Here is a 16,703-nt window from a genome sequence, read left to right on the forward strand (position 1 = left end):
AGCAGGAGAGAGTCAGCAGGGGTCAGCAGCATGAGAGTCAGCATGGGTCAGCAGCAGGAGAGAGACAGCAGGGGTCAGCAGCAGCAGCAGGAGAGAGCCAGCAGGGGCCAGCAGCAGGAGAGAGCCAGCATGGGTCAGCAGCAGGAGAGAGTCATCAGGGGTCAGCAGCAGGAGAGAGTCAGCAGGGGTCAGCAGCAGGAGAGAGCCAGCAGGGGTCAGCAGCAGGAGAGAGCCAGCAGCAGGAGAGAGCCAGCAGGGGTCAGCAGCAGGAGAGAGCCAGCAGGGGTCAGCAGCAGGAGAGAGCCAGCAGGGGTCAGCAGCAGGAGAGAGCCAGCAGGGGTCAGCAGCAGGAGAGAGCCAGCAGGGGTCAGCAGCAGGAGAGAGCCAGCAGGGGTCAGCAGCAGGAGAGAGCCAGCAGGGGTCAGCAGGAGAGAGCCAGCAGGGGTCAGCAGGAGAGAGCCAGCAGGGGTCAGCAGGAGAGAGCCAGCAGGGGTCAGCAGCAGGAGAGAGTCAGCAGGGGTCAGCAGCAGCAGAGAGCCAGCAGGGGTCAGCAGCAGCAGCAGAGAGCCAGCAGGGGTCAGCAGCAGCAGGAGAGAGTCAGCAGGGGTCAGCAGCAGGAGAGAGCCAGCAGGAGAGAGCCAGCAGGGGTCAGCAGCAGGAAAGAGCCAGCAGGGGTCAGCAGCAGGAGAGAGCCAGCAGGGGTCAGCAGCAGGAGAGAGCCAGCAGGGGTCAGCAGCAGCAGGAGAGAGCCAGCAGGAGAGAGCCAGCAGGGGTCAGCAGCAGGAGTCAGCAGGGGTCAGCAGCAGGAGAGAGCCAGCGGGGGTCAGCAGCAGCAGCAGAGAGCCAGCAGGAGAGCACCAGCAGGGGTCAGCAGCAGGAGAGAGTCAGCAGGGGTCAGCAGCCACCCAGGTGCCCGCCAGGACCCAGTTAAAGGGGTCGTGTCAGTAATAGCATCAAGTTGTTGGTATTAATTCCTGAGCCTCGTTAGTGCGACGTGTTGAGTGACCACGACGTACTGCTGCTTGACGTCACTCCAGCTCAGACGTCACCACCAAACACAGACGTCACCACCAAACACAGACGTCACCACCAAACACAGACGTCACCACCAAACACACACGTCACTCCAGCTCAGACGTCACCACCAAACACAGACGTCACCACCAAACACACACGTCACCACCAAACACAGACGTCACCACCAAACACAGACGTCACCACCAAACACACACGTCACCACCAAACACAGACGTCACCACCAAACACAGACGTCACCACCAAACACACACGTCACCACCAAACACAGACGTCACCACCAAACACACACGTCACCACCAAACACACACGTCACCACCAAACACAGACGTCATCACCAAACACACACGTCACCACCAAACACACACGTCACCACCAAACACAGACGTCATCACCAAACACACACGTCACCACCAAACACACACGTCACCACCAAACACACACGTCACCACCAAACACAGACGTCATCACCAAACACACACGTCACCACCAAACACAGACGTCATCACCAAACACAGACGTCATCACCAAACACACACGTCACCACCAAACACAGACGTCATCACCAAACACAGACGTCATCACCAAACACACACGTCACCACCAAACACAGACGTCACCACCAAACACACACGTCACCACCAAACACACACGTCACCACCAAACACACACGTCATCACCAAACACAGACGTCACCACCAAACACAGACGTCACCACCAAACACACACGTCACCACCAAACACCACAATATAGAATGATATGTAATGACTAAGCAGACCTCACAAATGAGGTGAATGAGAAGTAAAGAATGAGCAATGTGTGTGTGTGTGTGTGTGTGTGTGTGTGTGTGTGTGTGTGTGTGTGTGTGTGTGTGTGTGTGTGTGTGTGTGTGTGTGTGTGCGCGCGCGTGCGTGCTTCCGGTACCCCCCCCTAGCCAGGGAGGGAGGGAGGGAGGAGTGTGCGCATGCGCGGCCAGGTCCACTACTACCACCTTACACATTCATTCATAAATGTACCCAGCTGGGAGAGAGAGCACCCCACCACCTGCACCCCCAGTAATTGCGAGCGCACGCACGCACGCTAAAGCACGCCAGAAACACTCAAACGTGCTGTCATTCGCGGCCCAATTTCCCTAACACTGAATGGTGATAAAAAAAAAAATAGTCCAATTCTCCCATACAAGAAATGGACAAAAATGAAAATGTGTGTCGGTGCTTGAATGACGTAATCTGGACTTGTCGCTTCTTGGGTTTGGGTCCGTTCAGTTGCCGCTCACCGCGAGCTGACATCAATATAACCCTTATTTACCGGAGGTCAAGACACTTGGGCATCTCCCGTGGTGGTCAGAGGCTCCTGGAAGGTAGTTACGTATTTACCAACTATTTTAAGGTCGTGTCAGCGCGTTACGAAGCTGTTCTTGCAAACTGTGACTGCAGGAGTTATCGCGATGCAGTGGCTCTGACAACACAGCAAGCACGTGGTGGCTATTTATACTGTGTGTGTGTGTACCCTGCCTGCTCCACGGGGCTTAGCATTGTCCTCACACTTTAAACATTCATGAAGTGAATGTTTAAAGTTCTGAGAGTAAATGTTTCCATGACCATAAGAGTCAGAAGAGCATGCACTCTGTAGCAGTTACAACAGCCTCTTCTGCAATTACAAGCAAACCGCGGCTAATTTCGCTTCTTCGCGAAGGGGGGAGAGACGAGAGAAGTCTTCTCCGCGCACTCAACTACTCATAAACACCTAACAAGGTCCTAACAACTCATTAAACAATCAAGGTGAGAGTAATTGTCTACCTGGCCTGCCGTGTATTCATTCCTCTCTCTCGTTGGCACGAAGGCGAGATCACGCAGCCACCTCAGCTATTGGTACAGAAGGACCTGAAGAGAACTATCTTGACGAGACAGTGTCTGCAGGAGGTGAGGCAGCACCAGGCGAGGCAGCACCAGGTGAGGCAGCACCAGGTGAGGCAGCACCGGGTGAGGCAGCACCGGGTGAGGCAGCACCGGGTGAGGCAGCACCGGGTGAGGCAGCACCGGGTGAGGCAGCACCGGGTGAGGCAGCACCGGGTGAGGCAGCACCAGGTGAGGCAGCACCAGGTGAGGCAGCACCAAGTGAGGCAGCACTAGGGTGAGGCAGCACCAGGGTGAGGCAGCACCAGGGTGAGGCAGCACCAGGCGAGGCAGCACCAGGGTGAGGCAGCACCAGGCGAGGCAGCACCAGGCGAGGCAGCACCAGGCGAGGCAGCACCAGGTGAGGCAGCACCGGGTGAGGCAGCACCAGGGTGAGGCAGCACCAGGTGAGGCGCAGCACCAGGTGAGGCAGCACCAGGTGAGGCAGCACCGGGTGAGGCAGCACCGGGTGAGGCAGCACCGGGTGAGGCAGCACCAGGTGAGGCAGCACCAGGTGAGGCAGCACCAGGTGAGGCAGCACCAGGGTGAGGCAGCACCAGGCGAGGCAGCACCGGGTGAGGCAGCACCGGGTGAGGCAGCACCGGGTGAGGCAGCACCGGGTGAGGCAGCACCAGGTGAGGCAGCACCAGGGTGAGGCAGCACCAGGCGAGGCAGCACCAGGTGAGGCAGCACCAGGCGAGGCAGCACCAGGCGAGGCAGCACCAGGCGAGGCAGCACCAGGCGAGGCAGCACCAGGCGAGGCAGCACCAGGGTGAGGCAGCACCAGGGTGAGGCAGCACCAGGCGAGGCAGCACCAGGGTGAGGCAGCACCGGGTGAGGCAGCACCGGGGTGAGGCAGCACCAGGGTGAGGCAGCACCAGGTGAGGCAGCACCAGGTGAGGCAGCACCAGGGTGAGGCAGCACCGGGTGAGGCAGCACCAGGTGAGGCAGCACCAGGTGAGGCAGCACCAGGCGAGGCAGCACCGGGTGAGGCAGCACCGGGTGAGGCAGCACCAGGTGAGGCAGCACCGGGTGAGGCAGCACCAGGCGAGGCAGCACCAGGCGAGGCAGCACCGGGTGAGGCAGCACCGGGTGAGGCAGCACCAGGCGAGGCAGCACCAGGTGAGGCAGCACCAGGGTGAGGCAGCACCAGGTGAGGCAGCACCGGGTGAGGCAGCACCAGGCAAGGCAGCACCAGGTGAGGCAGCACCAGGCGAGGCAGCACCAGGTGAGGCAGCACCAGGTGAGGCAGCACCAGGTGAGGCAGCACCAGGTGAGGCAGCACCAGGCGAGGCAGCACCGGGTGAGGCAGCACCAGGTGAGGCAGCACCGGGTGAGGCAGCACCAGGTGAGGCAGCACCAGGTGAGGCAGCACCAGGCGAGGCAGCACCGGGTGAGGCAGCACCAGGTGAGGCAGCACCAGGTGAGGCAGCACCAGGTGAGGCCTATAGTATAATGTATCCCTTGTTGACTAATAAATCATTATATAGTGTTCGGAATATGATGAACTGTTCGAAAATAATAATTATAGATAGCGTAAAAATCAGTTATCAAACCGTGACGTCACTGAAGACATTGAAGGTCAGACCTGGACAGTACCTGAGTAATGCTCAAGAGTTTTCAAAATCAGCATCGAAAGGAAAAAAAAATAAATCTGAGAAACTAATGAATGAAGGGGAATAATACAGCGTGTATTATAGATTATGCGAATTTTGTTGACATAAATTACTTGTAGCAGTTCCCTAGATGTGCTTGCGGGGGGTTGAGCTCTGGCTCTTTGGTCCCGCCTCTCAACTGTCAATCAGGTTCCTGAGCCTACTGGGCTCTATCGTATCTATATTTGTAGATTGATCAACTAACTAACTAACAGGGGCCTCGTAGCCTGGTGGATAGCGCGCAGGACTCGTAATTCTGTGGCACGGGTTCGATTCCCGCACGAGGCAGAAACAAATGGGCAAAGTTTCTTCCACCCTGAATGTCCCTGTTACCTAGCAGTAAATAGGTACCTGGGAGTTAGTCAGCTGTCACGGGCTGCTTCCTGGGGGTGGAGGCCTGGTCAAGGATCGGGCCGCGGGGACACTAAAGCCCCGAAATCATCTCAAGATAACCTCAAGATAACTAAGATGGCGCCTCAAGAACGCTCTAAAACTGTCCAAAATGTCATTTTTTTAACCGTAAATTAACAAAATTAGTTAATTGTTAATCGTATAAATCCGTTGGGCCCCTGAATAAATCACTTCACGTCTCACGTTGCTGTATAATACTATAATTCTATATTATAGAATATAGGCGAGAGTCGCGCTTATAGCGAAGGTAGGAAGGAAGGAACTATCAGGGGGAAAGCGCCAAGCCATTACAACTATATAGCACTGGCAAGGGGTCAGGATAAGGATTTGGGATGGGACGGGGGGAAGGAATGGTACCCAACCACTTGGACGGTCGGGGATTGAACGCCGACCTGCAAGAAGTGAGACCGTCGCTCTACCGTCCGACCCAGCGCTTATAGCGAAGCGGGCGGGCCAGTCGACTCACGACCAACAGGACTTGATTTCCACGGTAAACCAGCTATATAAACCTAGTCTACCGTCACGTCTGGGTCTACCGTCACTTCTTGGTCTACCAGAGCCAGCCGGACAGGGCCGCTGCACAGAAGCAACTGTCCTGGAGGACGGGTTCGGCCGTGGGACGGGACCTAGCCAATGGAAGGAATTCCCAGGAGTGGAAGTGGGAGTCCCAGCCCCGGAAGAGGGCCTCCCAGTCCTAGGAGACGGCCTCCGTGTCGTCAGGGTGACGGCTGAGGAAGCCTCCTAGCAGCTGGGAATGGAGGTCAAGGTCCTAGGCAGGAGATTCCTGGTTCTCAAGGAAGGATTTATCCTCCTTGATGGGGTCCTGGCGTTCCTAGGGGGGCCCGTCACCCTGGTGGGTGTGGGGCCCGTCACCCTGGTGGGTGTGGGGCCCGTCACCCTGGTGGGTGTGGGGCCCGTCACCCTGGTGGGTGTGGGGCCCGTCACCCTGATGGGTGTGGGGCCCGTCACCCTGGTGGGTGTGGGGCCCGTCACCCTGGTGGGTGTGGGGCCCGTCACCCTGGTGGGTGAGGGGACCGTCACCCTGGTGGGTGTGGGGCCCGTCACCCTGGTGGGTGTGGGGCCCGTCACCCTGGTGGGTGTGGGGCCCGTCACCCTGGTGGGTGAGGGGACCGTCACCCTGGTGGGTGTGGGGCCCGTCACCCTGGTGGGTGTGGGACCCGTCACCCTGGTGGGTGAGGGGACCGTCACCCTGGTGGGTGTGGGGCCCGTCACCCTGGGGTGTGGGGGGCCCGTCACCCTGGTGGGTGATGGACCCGTCACCCTGGTGGGTGTGGGGACCGTCACCCTGGTAGGTGTAGAGCCCGTCACCCTGGGGTGTGTGGGGCCCGTCATCCGGGTGTGTGTGGGGCCCGTCACCCTGGTGGGTGTGGGGTCCGTCACCCTGGTGGGTGTGGGGCCGGTCACCCTGGTGGGTGTGGGGTCCGTCACCCTGGTGGGTGTGGGGCCCGTCACCCTGGTGGGTGTGGAGCCCGTCACCCTGGTGGGTGTGGGGTCCGTCACCCTGGTGGGTGTGGCGCCCGTCACCCTGGTGGGTGGGGGGTCCGTCACCCTGGTGGGTGTGGGGCCCGTCACCCTGGTGGGTGTGGGGTCCGTCACCCTGGTGGGTGTGGAGCCCGTCACCCTGGTGGGTGTGAGGCCCGTCACCCTGGTGGGTGTGGGGCCCGTCACCCTGGTGGGTGTGGGGCCCGTCACCCTGGTGGGTGTGGGGCCCGTCACCCTGATGGGTGTGGGGCCCGTCACCCTGATGGGTGTGGGGCCCGTCACCCTGGTGGGTGTGGGGCCCGTCACCCTGGTGGGTGTGGGGCCCGTCACCCTGGTGGGTGTGGGGCCCGTCACCCTGGTGGGTGTGGGGTCCGTCACCCTGGTGGGTGTGGGGCCCGTCACCCTGGTGGGTGTGGAGCCCGTCACCCTGGTGGGTGTGGAGCCCGTCACCCTGGTGGGTGGGGGGTCCGTCACCCTGGTGGGTGTGGAGCCCGTCACCCTGGTGGGTGTGGAGCCCGTCACCCTGGTGGGTGGGGGGTCCGTCACCCTGGTGGGTGTGGAGCCCGTCACCCTGGTGGGTGTGGAGCCCGTCACCCTGGTGGGTGAGGGGACCGTCACGCTGGTGGGTGTGGAGCCCGTCACCCTGGTGGGTGTGGAGCCCGTCACCCTGGTGGGTGAGGGGACCGTCACGCTGGTGGGTGTGGAGCCCGTCACCCTGGTGGGTGTGGAGCCCGTCACCCTGGTGGGTGAGGGGACCGTCACGCTGGTGGGTGTGGAGCCCGTCACCCTGGTGGATGATGGACCCGTCACCCTGGTGGGTGTTGGGTCCGTCACCCTGGTGGATGATGGACCCGTCACCCTGGGGTGTGTGGGGCCCGTCACCCTGGGGGGTGATGGACCCGTCACCCTGGGGTTTCTCTCCACAACAACACCTAAACAACGAAACAATGCGCTACAAACGACCCATTTTTCTAATAAAATCGAAAATTATTTTATATATATTTTACTTGTTCTTTCAAGTGAACATTGTCCAACAAATAGGGATGATACCATGTCGGGAGTTAGGAAGCTGTTGTGGGCGGCATCTTGCACAGACGTCAGTAGATGGCATACGCACACCTCAATAAGCCTAACAGGCATCCTGTTACAGCCAAAATCAAGATGATTTAGTCATCAAAGTCAAACAAGTACAGGGGGGACTGGGCAGTCAGGACACCTTTCTTACCACATTGTGTGAGACGCCAGGCTCCTAGGGAAGGGGCGCCTTGAGATTCCTTTGAGAATTGGGTTCCAAGCTCCTTGACAACACCAGAGACTCAAGAGCAGCCAGTTCCCTGTCTCAGCGCCTGAGTGTGGCGACCCAGAGGGGCAACCCTTGCGGTGGCCTCGTATACCTAGGTCATAAAAGTATTTGTGTGTACGTCTGATACCATACTACTTGTGAAGGAGGAAATGTATATGTTTACCTCTCAGAATGTTTGGTAATATGTTTATTGTTTGTGATGTGTGTCTATGTATATATTAACACGTTGTACTGAACGGGGTGAGAATAGCTTGAGCTACCTCATCCCTTTGTGTGTATTTTACCTCAATAAACTTATTTCAATTTCAATTTCAATTTCAATTGCGGTGGCCTCGGGTCCTGCCTGGAAGCGGAGGAGCTCCAAGAGTTACACAACTTGTAACCTTCCATTATAATCACTAATGTGTAACTTGTAACCTTTGAAATGTGTAATAAAGAAAAAACAAAAAGAAAGGGGGTGATAGGACACAAGAATATGGAAAGTGCATTGGAGATGGACCTCAAAATTACCCTCTAATTCTTTGTGTGTGCTTTTCTCCGAGGCTGTATTGGGTCCGCTTCTTCTTCCAGCCAGATTCTGGACTATATTTTCCTTATGTTTTACTTCACCAGTGAAAGAAGTTGAAAGATTAACTCTCTAGAATTCATTTTACAGTCTATCATTTTTCTTTCATTTTACATCTATCATTTATCATTTTACAGTCTAAGAGTTGCGTTTCGTTGACCCCTGTCAACATTGTCAAAGACAGAGTACAAGTAGTTAGGATACTAGAGTAGGTGCGCGTGTAGCCGGGGGTTGAGGTGAATTTTGGATTTTTTTTCCAAAACAGTAAGTTAAGGGTCCTCTGATAGGTTAGTTACGCAGGAAATTCTCAATAAGTTTCAAAACGTCATGAAAAATAATTGAAAGTTTCCTCTCCTAACCTTTCCGAGTAAGCCAGACGACTCAAACAGAAAACGGGACAGTAAATCACTTTCGTGTGCCGATTTCAATTAAAATTACGTTCATTTTTGGTCATAGCGCGCACACGAGCGAAAAGCGACGTTATTTTTAAGAGGACGGGTTGCACTATGAGCCACTAGGCTTACTGCATCTTATCAACCTCCTGGGCTTCGTTGATGGGTTATATTATATATATTTATGATATACTCTTAACGAAGCCATTACTGGAAGAACGTCAGTATTACGTCGCTCTGATGTAGACCCAAACCCAGCACTTTTTGACGGATTGGTGGAGTCAGTAAATATGGGGGTGATGAAAGAAGATGGAGTACCGTGACACAGCCCGTGACACAGCCCGTGACACAGCCCGTGACACAGCACGTGACACAGCCCGTGACACAGCCCGTGACACAGCACGTGACACAGCCCGTGACACAGCACGTGACACAGCCCGTGACACAGTACGTGACACAGCACGTGACACAGCCCGTGACACAGCCCGTGACACAGCCCGTGACACAGCACGTGACACAGCCCGTGGCACAGCCCGTGACACAGCCCGTAACACAGCCCGTGACACAGCCCGTGACACAGCCTGTGACACAGCACTGTGACACAGCCCGTGACACAGCCCGTGACACAGCACGTGACACAGCCCGTGACACAGCCCGTGACACTGAGGACCGTGACCTACCCAAACACGAGGAGTGTGGAGGCACGTGTTGGCCCCGTGTAGAGCCGCAGTATTAAAGCTCAGGTGCCAGTGTGGTGCCGGGGGGGGGGGGGGTGGGGGGGGGGGGGGGTGACACTCCCTCCTACACTGCCAAGTAATTTACAAGTAACATAAAAGTAACTGAAAGTAATTACGAGAGAGCGCTAAGCCTCAAGACTTTGTATAATAATATCTATTACTTGGAGGAGATATGAGGAGGAAACGTGAATATAACATTAATATAACGTGGATATAACGTTAATAGAACGTGAATATAACGTGGATATAACGTTAATATAACGTGAATATAACGTGGATATAACGTTAATATAACGTGGACATAACGCGAATATAACGTTAATATAACGTTAATATAACTATATAGCATGTTGAAGGGATGGGAGGGCGAGGAGCTGGGATAGGAGGGAGGGAAGGGATGGTGTCCAACCACGTGGACCGTCGGGGATTGAACGCCGACCCAGCAAGACCCAAGATCTGGGCTCTACCGACCAGACCAAGTGTGTGGACAGGTGCGGGAGCCAGAGGTATACCTGAGTATACCTCAAGTATACATGCACCTCTGTCTTGTACTGGCCTGCCTGTACTTACCTATAAGTGAAGACATGAGAGTGAGGTGTAGCTCTTGCTCCCCCGTCTCGTAGCACGGTTATACGGGCGCTTATCTACGGTGACTACGGTCGGGGATCGAACACCGTCCTGCTAGAAGCGTCGCTCTACCGTCCAGCCTAAGAAGGTTGGGCACCATTCCTTCCCTCCGTCCTATCCCATATCCTTACCCCATACATCCCTTTCCAAGTGCTCAATAAATCCGTAATTAGTAACGGGCTCACCATAGACCGTGCTGCTTGGAACTTTGTTCCAAGCAGCGAATCTTAAACAACAACAACAAGGTAATTACTAAGTATTAACTCCTCACTACACCTTACTGTAATTACTGGCATTCGTATTAATATTAGTAATACTAACAACATCACCTGGCGTCATTCTTCAACACTCATGGGTTCGATCCCCTTTCACGGCTCCGGTGGATTTGATCATTTTTATTAATGTTATGATAAACCAGGTTGTTTTCTTGCTGTGATACTTCGTAACAAATCCAGCCTCCTAACCTAACCTGAAATATACGAAGCCAGGTAGCCCGCCTAACCTGCCAAGTCGGATGTATAGAAAACGGAGATATTTGTGAGCTGTTGTTGTCCTTGGAGTGGTTGGTCGAGCGAAGGATTCACTTCTTGCAAGGTCGGCGTTCGATTCCCGACGGTGTAATTGGTAGCACCATCGTCCTTATATATCGCGATTTCTTGTCCTCATATTTCATCCATATATACAATATATATATATATATATATATATATATATATATATATATATATATATATATTCGATATTTCATTCATATATACATCTGTATATATATACATTCTTGTACAGCCACTAGCACTCGTAGCGTTTGGGCAAGTCCTTAATCTTATAAGTTCCCTTGAATACGACCCGCCCAATCGTTTAAAAACCAGGTACCCATTTTACTGCTGGGTGAACAGAGGCAACAGTTAAGGGTTGGTGCCTAGTCAATCCTCCCCGGCATACGAAGCCAGGCCAAATCGCTCTCGAAGCCCGAGGCGGGTGTGTTACCACTGCGCCACGCGGACTATTGATAATTGGATGTATAATTATAGATTATGTAATTTAAAATACATTGTAATTTGTGTAAAAATACAGTAGCCTAATACAGTTAAAGGTAAGGTGATTATCAGGGAGAAATCTCATGACCAGATACAGTTATAATCATACACTTATCATACACTAAACTAGTATGACGGTGTATTACTATAACACAACTAATGATTCATAATACAATATACCGGGACCCATTACAGGCACTCGTCTCTCGGCTACAGTGAGGACACTAGAGCCGCTCTGTACCCATCCTCACACTTCCTCTCATTACAAAGTCATTTTGTATCCACTTAAGTGGGTACAAAAGACTTAAAACTTAAGTGGATCCACTTAAGTACCAGAATGGCACTTAAGTGCCATCTAAGTGCTAAGTCTTAAGTGCTACTAAGTTCACTCCTGAATCACACTGCTCAAAGGGGGAGAAAAACTTTTTGGGAGAGAAAGTTCCAAAGTTGTGCTCAATACGGACTTAAATATTTTTGTTGTATATTATACAACCTGTAGTGATGTATAATACATTATGAATGTATACTGTATTAATTACCTCAGAGATCCTAATACCACGTCGATTGATTATATAATTCTCATATAATTACTAAAAAAGGGGGATTTTATAGGATAAAATCCTCAGCCGGTATTAATATATAATATTATATATAAAATAGAAGCGCTATATAGTCATATAGCGCTTCTAAGGGACAGACTATGAGGCTGACTCATTAACAGGAGTGACCAATAAACCGGAATCACTATATATAGCATTTAGAAGGGCTATAACGACAGCGAGAGAACTGGGCCGCGAGTTAATGGTGCCACGAATATTTTTTCCCCATTGTTATACTTATTCATCGACAGAGTGAGACGGGAAACGTAGAGCACTTGAGGGATTCGAACTGGGTTCGATTTGGATAGATCGCAATTCTTCCTCCTCAACCATGACTCGTCAAGGCAGGTGTGTAGCTACTTTGGGTTAAGTTCGAGGCATTTTTGGCCTTGAAGGAAGGATTGTGGTTGATGGGGTGGTGGTTAGTGGGTTGTGGTTGATGGGGTGGTGGTTAGTGGGTTGTGGTTGATGGGGTGGTGGTTAGTGGGTTGTGGTTGATGGGGTGGTGGTTTAGGGGGTTGTGGTTGATGGGGTGGTGGTTTAGGGGGTTGTGGTTGATGGGGTGGTGGTTTAGGGGGTTGTGGTTGATGGGGTGGTGGTTTAGGGGGTTGTGGTTGATGGGGTGGTGGTTTAGGGGGTTGTGGTTGATGGGGTGGTGGTTTAGGGGGATGTGGTTGATGGGGTGGTGGTTTAGGGGGTTGTGGTTGATGGGGTGGTGGTTTAGGGGGTTGTGGTTGATGGGGTGGTGGTTTAGGGGGATGTGGTTGATGGGGTGGTGGTTTAGGAGGTTGTGGTTGATGGTGGTGGTGGTTTAGGGGGTTGTGGTTGATGGTGGTGGTGGTTTAGGGGGTTGTGGTTGATGGGGTGGTGGTTTAGGGGGTTGTGGTTGATGGTGGTGGTGGTTTAGGGGGTTGTGGTTGATGGTGGTGGTGGTTTAGGGGGTTGTGGTTGATGGGGTGGTGGTTTAGGGGGTTGTGGTTGATGGTGGTGGTGGTTTAGGGGGTTGTGGTTGATGGTGGTGGTGGTTTAGGGGGTTGTGGTTGATGGTGGTGGTGGTTTAGGGGGTTGTGGTTGATGGGGTGGTGGTTTAGGGGGTTGTGGTTGATGGGGTGGTGGTTTAGGGGGTTGTGGTTGATGGGGTGGTGGTTTTGGGGGTTGTGGTTGATGGGGTGGTGATTTAGGGGGTAGTGGTTGATGGGGTGGTGGTTTAGGGGGTTGTGGTTGATGGGGTGGTGGTTTAGGGGGTTGTGGTTGATGGTGGTGGTGGTTTAGGGGGTTGTGGTTGATGGGGTGGTGGTTTAGGGGGTAGTGGTTGATGGGGTGGTGGTTTAGGGGGTTGTGGTTGATGGGGTGGTGGTTTAGGGGGTTGTGGTTGATGGGGTGGTGGTTTAGGGGGTTGTGGTTGATGGGGTGGTGGTTTAGGGGGTTGTGGTTGATGGGGTGGTGGTTTAGGGGGTTGTGGTTGATGGGGTGGTGGTTTAGGGGGTTGTGGTTGATGGGGTGGTGGTTTAGGGGGTTGTGGTTGATGGGGTGGTTAGGGGGGGGTTGTGGTTGATGGGGTGGTGGTTGTGGTGGTAGTGGTTGATGGTGGTGGTGGTTAGGGGGGGGTAGTGGTTGATGGGGTGGTGGTTAGGGGGGGGTAGTGGTTGATGGGGTGGTGGTTAGAGGGTTGTGGTTGATGGGGTGGTGGTTGTGGTGGTAGTGGTTGATGGGGTGGTGATTTAGGGGGTTGTGGTTGATGGGGTGGTGGTTAGTGGGTTGTGGTGGTGTTATGTCTGTTTTGGTATTGCTGTGGAAATGAGAGAATGGGGGGTAGTTGGGGGGGGGGGTTTAGTGGTAGTTCTAGTGAGGGAACGTAATAACCATTCTTAGGGGGGTGGGAGGGGTGGGGGGAAGGGTTTAGTGCCCCGTAAATGTCAACATTGACGGCGTAAATCAGCCTTGACCGCGGGGAAGGAGGCATTCCGTCATTGCAACCACGACCCAAAAGGGAATTGCTCTGAGCATCGAATTGTGTTGCCATTTCCCTCTTCTGAAATTACAGCTTGTGTGTGTGTGTGTGTGTGTGTGTGTGTGTGTGTGTGTGTGTGTGTGTGTGTGTGTGTGTGTGTGTGTGAGAGAGATATCAGGGACTTGAGTGGTTGACAGTAGTGATCTTGGCGGGTAGGTTATCGTGCTGCTTCAACCACTGTTGTTGGTTATCGCTCCTGGAGACCTGGATAACATGCTCCTTCATCTACTTGTGTGTGTGTTATCGGTTCTGGTTATCTATTATGTTATCTTTTCCTGGTTATGGAAGTGTGTGTTGGATAAGCTTGTCTCTGTCTGCCTCTCTCTTTCTGTCTCTGTCTGTCTGTCTGTCTCTGTCTGTCTCTGTCTCTGTCTGTCTCTCTGTCTGTCTCTCTGTCTGTCTCTCTGTCTGTCTCTCTGTCTCTGTCTGTCTCTGTCTGTCTCTGTCTGTCTGTCTCTGTCTGTCTCTGTCTGTCTCTGTCTGTCTCTGTCTCTCTCTCTCTCTCTCTCCGTCGTCTTGTGGTAGTTAATTCATACACCTTCATCTCACCTTTCATTCAGATTTCCTTAGCCTTCTCATCCGTGTAAACACTATCCCTTGCTTCCCTTGCTCTCCCACGCCCTCTCCCTCCCCTCTCCCACGCCCTCTCCCACGCCCTCTCCCAGCCTGGTGTGTGGGAGGACTATTGATCAGCTCCTCCTTGGCGCCGTAGGGAGGTCTCGAACCTGAATTCCGAGACGCGACTCGCTAGAGAGACTTGTGAAGGCGGCCGCCTCTTACTGGGTCTTAGAGGCCTCTTACTGGGTCTTGGAGGCCTCCTACTGGGTCTTGGAGGCCTCATACTGGGTCTTGGAGGCCTCCTACTGGGTCTTGGAGGCCTCCTACTGGGTCTTGGAGGCCTCCTACTGGGTCTTGGAGGCCTCCTACTGGGTCTTGGAGGCCTCCTACTGGGTCTTAGAGGCCTCTTACTGGGTCTTGGAGGCCTCTTACTGGGTCTTGGAGGCCTCCTACTGGGTCTTGGAGGCCTCCTACTGGGTCTTGGAGGCCTCCTACTGGGTCTTGGAGGCCTCCTACTGGGTCTTGGAGGCCTCCTACTGGGTCTTGGAAGCCTCCTACTGGGTCTTGGAGGCCTCATACTGGGTCTTGGAGGCCTCATACTGGGTCTTGGAGGCCTCTTACTGGGTCTTGGAGGCCTCCTACTGGGTCTTGGAGGCCTCCTGCTGAGTCTTGGAGGCCTCATACTGGGTCTTGGAGGCCTTATACTGGGTCTTGGAGGCCTCATACTGGGTCTTGGAGGCCTCATACTGGGTCTTGGAGGCCTCATACTGGGTCTTGGAGGCCTCATACTGGGTCTTGGAGGCCTCATACTGGTTCTTGGAGGCCTCATACTGGGTCTTGGAGGCCTCATACTGGGTCTTGGAGGCCTCATACTGGGTCTTGGAGGCCTCATACTGGGTCTTGGAGGCCTCTTACTGGGTCTTGGAGGCCTCATACTGGGTCTAGGAGGCCTCCTACTGGGTCTTGGAGGCCTCATACTGGGTCTTGGAGGCCTCATATTGGGTCTTGGAGGCCTCATACTGGGTCTTGGAGGCTGGTACTGTGCACTCCCAGCTTACTAACGTCTCAGGCTGGTACTGTGCACTCTCAGCTTACTGACGTGTCAGGCTGCTACTGTGCACTCTCATCTTACTGACGTCTCAGGCTGCTACTGTGCACTCTCAGCTTACTGACGTCCCTGGCTGCTACTGTGCACTCTCAGCTTACTGACGTCCCTGGCTGCTACTGTGCACTCCCAGCTTACTGAGTCCCAGGCTAGTACTGTGCACTCCCAGCTTACTGACGTTCTAGGCTGCTACTGTGCACTCTCAGCTTACTGACGTCTCAGGCTGCTACTGTGCACTCTCAGCTTACTGACGTCTCAGGCTGCTACTGTGCACGCCCAGCTTACTGATGGTATACACATCATGAAGTCTGTACATGTGGTCACGTCTGTAAACTGCTCGCTCAGCATAACAAACCATGGGTAACCTTCACCTGATTTCATCGGTTTACCTTCACTTAGACAGGATGAGTTTACCAACACTGTCTACAAGTCTTGTTTTTTGCCTTCAAGAATTTGTGTTCGTAAATTTGTACCATTAAATATGATGATGTAAAGGACGTACAATGGGATCGAACCTGCGTGCCTGTACCCCCACCATAGTATATATGCCGACGTTCAACGCAATTAGGAAGTAGTAATCTGACCTACTGAATTTGGACAGATCAGAAAAATATTTTCTATTAATCTTGCAAACCCAAACTAACCTAACCTAACCTTCTTAGGCCTAATACACATTATCTGAGGCCTAATATAGTACATATAGGTGCTATACTAGGCTTAGGAATACTTAAGTTTGTTTTTTAGCTTAGTTTTTTTTCGGACTATAAAGTTAATAGTGCAAAATTCTACTATCTAGTTGCTTAGTACATCAACGTTTGTACTATGGTACACAGTCACAAGAGGATGGGTTGCCACCACACAGGGACGCAGGTTCGAGCCTATCGAACATCACGCTCTTCCAATTTTACTGTGTTAACCTTACATAATATTAACAGGCCAAAATAACCTGTAAGAACCTAAAAAATAGACTCAATGAGGACAGTGTTAACTACACTGAGGACTGTGTACTGTGCAGTGTTAAATACTGAGTCACTGTTCAGCCGTGATGGACGGTGTGGTTGGAGGGTGTTACGGCGAGCTTGGGCCAGTAACCGGGCTCTTTGTTAACGTGTCTTATAACCTCTTCTTCTTGATCCTACCCCCAAGTCGGTGGTAAGTTTTCAAGAACTGGCTGTGGCAAGTAGTAGTGCAAAGAATAAAGGGGGGATAAACAATACGTAATTTACCTTCACCAATATATTATCACCTTCACCGGTATATATATTTTAT

At 53.1% G+C, this 16,703-nt stretch overlaps 1 protein-coding gene across 1 annotated transcript; it reads left to right on the forward strand.

Annotated features, from left to right (window-relative positions):
* Nucleotides 1-12,091: 12,091 nt before the first annotated feature.
* Nucleotides 12,092-15,390, forward strand: LOC138351427 (putative manganese efflux pump MntP). Its single transcript, XM_069303250.1, has 2 exons — nt 12,092-12,108; nt 14,484-15,390. Exons 1-2 carry the CDS (start codon nt 12,092-12,094, stop codon nt 15,388-15,390), a joined length of 924 nt encoding a protein of 307 aa, XP_069159351.1.
* Nucleotides 15,391-16,703: the final 1,313 nt, after the last annotated feature.

Source organism: Procambarus clarkii, chromosome 49 (genome assembly GCF_040958095.1).
Source record: "Procambarus clarkii isolate CNS0578487 chromosome 49, FALCON_Pclarkii_2.0, whole genome shotgun sequence".
Lineage (NCBI taxonomy): Eukaryota > Metazoa > Arthropoda > Malacostraca > Decapoda > Cambaridae > Procambarus > Procambarus clarkii.